The 4,893-nt window shown below is 51.0% G+C and overlaps 1 protein-coding gene across 1 annotated transcript; it reads left to right on the top strand.

Annotated features, from left to right (window-relative positions):
• The first annotated feature begins 839 nt into the window (after nt 1-839).
• On the top strand, nt 840-3,612 carry hoxb1a (homeobox B1a). Its single transcript, XM_086184800.1, has 2 exons — nt 840-1,686; nt 3,272-3,612. The coding sequence occupies exons 1-2, from the start codon at nt 840-842 to the stop codon at nt 3,610-3,612; spliced, it is 1,188 nt and encodes a 395-aa protein (XP_086040926.1).
• Nucleotides 3,613-4,893: the final 1,281 nt, after the last annotated feature.

The raw sequence follows: 4,893 nt of genomic DNA on the forward strand, positions 1-4,893 counted from the left end.
CATGCGCGCGAGAAAGATCCACTCCCAAAACCGAGACCACCCCTCCCCTCTCTGTCACGCGCGCGCGCGCGCACACACACACACACACACACACACACACACACACACACACACACACACACACCTCACCCCTGAGCTCACAAACTTCTGGCCTCCTGGTCACCCTAGACGACGTGACGAACCACGTGACATGCGGCAGAGGTAAGAAAAGAAGTGACACCGGGAAGGAGAGAGACGAGAACGACAGCCAGAGAGGAGAGAGGGGGAAGTGGGAACTGGAGGAGAGCAGAGAGGGAGTGGGAGCAGACGGACCTGAGAGGAGGTGAAGAGGTGACTCGAGTCCTCGCTGTCCTCTCGCGTGTTTTCCGTCGTCACCGGTAGAGCTGACAGAGTTAAGGCCTTCCGTGAACACACACACACACACACACACACACACACACACACACACACACACACACACAAACGCACGCACGCACGTACGCACACACACGCACACACACACACACACACACACACACACACACACACCGCAGCAGAGCCTGTTATTCTTGTGTGATTCAGGTTTGGAGCCTCGCGGTCTCGTTTTCTTCTCTCGAGGTTTCGTTGTTTTCTGTATTTTTTTTCAGCTTCGCGTGTTTCCGCGGTACCTTCGGTTCATTCATCGCGTGTGATTTCCGTTCTAACGACGACTTTCACAGCATTTATCTTTGAGAAAGGAAACAAACTTGAGCTGATTCTTTCTCAGCTGTTGTTCCTCTTGCGTGTCTCTTCGTGCGTTTCCGTTACTTGCAGCCTAAACTTGACTGCACGTGCCTCCGGTCTGCATGGACACATCTAACATGAACTCCTTTGTGGAATATTCCATTTGCAACCGACCGGGGACCGGCGCCTATTCTGCATCCAAACCTGACTACCACCACCACCATCTGCATCACCATCATCACCCCCTGGATCAGCATCAGGGCTTCCCGGTGACCCCGGGTGCCTTCCACGCGGGCCACGCGGGCCCCCCAGTCCCGATTAATGTGTCCCGAAGTGACAGGAGCGCCGGGGACGTGAGTTACACCGGTGATGAGCGGCTGTACGGGGGCACCGGAGGGACGCAGGGGACAGCAGGGTCAAGCCATCATCATCATCATCATCAGCAGCAGCAGCAGCAGCAGCAGCATCACCACGAGCAGCAGCAGACGCACAGCAGCTACCATCACCATCCTCACCTTCACGAAGCCCAGAGCCTACAAACCGGATTATTAACTTCGTATCATAACGGGAGTCCCGGCGGTACCGGGGCCTACGTGGGCCAGGCCTGCGCCACAAACTCAGGGTACGTGGCAGCGGCGGGTCCCGCCGGCGCCGTTCACCCTCAGTACTTCGTGGAGGAGTCCGTGGCCTCCTCCTACTACCATCAGTCAACCTTCACCACCTCGGCCCCCACTGTGGGCCCCAGCTACGGGACTCTGGCCGGGACCTACTGCGGGCCTCAGGGCGCCCTGGCCGGGTCACAATACCCGCAGCAGCTGGGCGCGGGTCTAGACGCAGCGGGCTTCCTGGGGGTTCCACACGGGGGAGGTTACGGGGAGCTGCCGGTGTCCCAGGAACGAGAGAGGGGGGATGAGGAGGGTCAGCAAACCGGGCAGGGGCAAACCTTCGACTGGATGAAGGTGAAGAGGAACCCACCTAAAACAGGTAAGGGGGCGGGGGGGGGGGGGGTCTGCTGAGGGTTTGGGGATGGAAACGTTCTGACGGTTTAATTGTGGTTTGTGCGGTTTGGAGAGGCCTCGTCGTTCATCACGGCGCCTGTCAGGAGGAATATTAAAACCAGAAGACTCGAAAGAAGAATATTTTACAGAATGGGGGGGGGGGGCATAAGCACACGATTCGCATTACACACGAGAGCACGTAAACCCTAATATCAGTGATGGATGGGGCCTGGTGTCCGCGGCCCGGCTCTCGTTGAGCGGGTGTGAGAGGCCCAGTGCTGCGCTCGACAGCCAGAAAAAAGACAGAAACACGAAAGAAAAAGTAGTAGAAGAAGAAGAAGAAGAAGAATTTCAATCAAATCAAAGAATTTCTTAGTTTAGACTGAAAACCCTGCAGCGCGAGCAGCAACAAGGACAGTAAACAATGACGTCAGTATGAAGAGCGTCACAGCCCATCTTCGGTCCCGGTAACCGGCTGACTCTCCGTTCTCTCACAGCTCCGGTTCTCCTTCTAGATTTATTCCGTTTCGCTTCTGCTCACGTGGGAAATGTGACCGTTAATCTAACGTGAGTTTTTCAAAATAAAATAAGATAACATGAAATAATTTTTTAGATACGAGTTAGATTTTTTTTAACTTTCATTCATTATCATTATTTATATATGAATTTGGAGAAAAGCTGTTTATGATTTATTTTTAACAACATTGAACAACAAAGCAGTCGGATTATTCGCGCAATAATCTGAGAACGTGTGACCTTCAAAACGAATGAAAAAAATGGAGGAAAAACGTCTCCAGATTATTGTTGTTGTTGTTATTATTATTATTATTATTATTATTATTATTATTATTATTATTATTACAGATTGTTCTAATGCTTGAGAACTGGTGGTGGTGGAACATCAGAACAGACCCCAGATGAGCCTCTGCTCCACCGCAGCTCTCTGATGGACAAACCCGAGGGTGATGTCACCCCGGGGAGGCCGGGCTGCTCTGGTGTCTTTGTTCGGCCTGGTGCCGCCTGCTCCTGGCTCAGATCTCGATCTAAAACAATCAAACCTGTTAATCATATATTTTTACAGTTGATTCAGAATAAAAAAAACAACACAACCCTATATTTTAAAATGTTTAGTTTGGCACATTCAGACGTGAAGAAGAAGAACACGTCAGACAAAGAGGCTTTCAGGACCCGTCTACTTCCTGATGCCCGCTGGACGTGACTGCAGCCCCGCAGTGCTCTCGTAGTTTTACTTCATGCTCCGTTCATGATTTTCTAATGAAACAAAAGGGAAGGAGCAGCACCTGATCCTTCATTCAGGAGTTTTTCAGGATCCTTGACTTCTGTTGAGACGTTTGTTAAAATGATTTCCTCCACCCCAGGTGGAGAGGAACGATGATGATGATGATGATGATGATGATGATGATGATGATGATGATGATGATGATGTTGATTATTATTTTTATTATTATTATTATTGTTATTATTATTATTATTATTATTATTATTATTATTATTATTATTATTATTATTATTATTATTATTATCATAGATTCTCTCTCTCTTCCACGCAGCCAAAGTGACGGACTTCGGGCTCGCGGGCTCCAACAGCAACGCCTTGCGCACCAACTTCAGCACGCGCCAGCTGACGGAGCTGGAGAAGGAGTTCCACTTCAGCAAGTACCTCACGCGGGCGCGGCGCGTGGAGATCGCCGCCACGCTCGAGCTCAACGAGACGCAGGTGAAGATCTGGTTCCAGAACCGGCGTATGAAACAGAAGAAACGCGAGCGGGAGGGCGCAACCACCTCCACGCGCTCCTCTGGTACCGGCAGCGGTTTCTCTAAGGAGCTGGAAGACACCGATCAATCCTCTGCGTCAACGTCTCCGGGCGCGTCCCCGAGCTCGGAGACGTAGTCCACCATCTTGGTCCTGACTTGGACCCCCCTTGGACTGAGGGGTCCTTGGAGGGGTGGCGATGCGCGAGCAGGGGTCCCCTGCAGCCTCACCCCGCACCACCACCACCATCACCACCACCACCACCTGCGTCCATCCGTCACCTGCTGCCACGTCACCATCCTGGCAGCTGTTGATCAGTCAGGGCGTTTGTTTGTTCGTTGTTGTCGTTTGAGGGATCAGAGAGGCCAGGAGAGCTCACCTTCTAAAACACAGCAACAATAAAAAAAGTCAAATCAATCAGGAGATTCTACACCCCCCCCCCCCCCCCCACCTCAGATCAGCATCCTGGACTCCACATTTGACCGTAGAAGCTCGGTGACCAGGAGACGGTTTCTGCGTCATACGGATAAAAACCCTAAAACCCCAATCATCCGAAGCCAATAATCAGAGTTCCGGCACCCCAAGACCCCCCCCCCCCCCACCACCACCACTACCACCTATTTCTGGCCCTCATTCTGCAGAGACTTTCATGCTATCACAGATGCTCGGCTCTTATAACCTGTCTCTGTGAAATATTGACACCGAAATCAATCGATCAATCAGTTATCGGTTTGAGTGAACACCCCCCCCCCACCAGTCCAAGGCCTCCCCTGCTGTGCGGCTGCTGCTTGGTCACGCCCTCTTACCCACTGGCCCTCTGGGTGCAGTCATGATCTCTGTTCCTGGACAGTAACTCAAAGATCCTGACACTGAAGGCTCCACTCATGGAGTCGCCATTCGGAAGGTGGATGTGTTTTTAAGATTTTGTAGGTGAAGCTGAACTTTGGGGATTTTCTTGATGATAGATGATGAACTCAGGTGATGATGATTGGCTGCACTTCGGCGTCTTCACGCGATGTCTTCAGACGTTGATTACAGGGTGGGACTGGTTTGGGCTTATTTAAGGTGGATTTTTGCAGATATTTGGTTATTTTTCTTAATTGAAAATACCCCGATGTCATCATGATGTCATCCATCAAAAACCCCACCCACCAGTCTAGCGAATGAGCCTTACGACCAGAGTGCAGGGAGCCCTCAGCTGATTTTGAGAGGTTGAGAGTGCTGGTGCCAGGACCCCAGAGAAACACCGGCAGCCTCTCGTGTTCCCCGCTGAGTGGTGATATTTTGTTGTCTGTCTTTGACCCGTCAGAGTAAATTATTTGAAACATTTGACACCTCTATTTTTTTAAGGGGGAGGCTTTCCTCTCCAGATTTACTTGAGATCTGAAAACTGCTCCAAGTATGAAGTGATTACATATG

Source organism: Aulostomus chinensis, chromosome 18 (genome assembly GCF_037954235.1).
Source record: "Aulostomus chinensis isolate RoL2024-O1b breed Wild chromosome 18, RoL_Achi_v1.0, whole genome shotgun sequence".
In the NCBI taxonomy this organism is placed as follows: domain Eukaryota; kingdom Metazoa; phylum Chordata; class Actinopteri; order Syngnathiformes; family Aulostomidae; genus Aulostomus; species Aulostomus chinensis.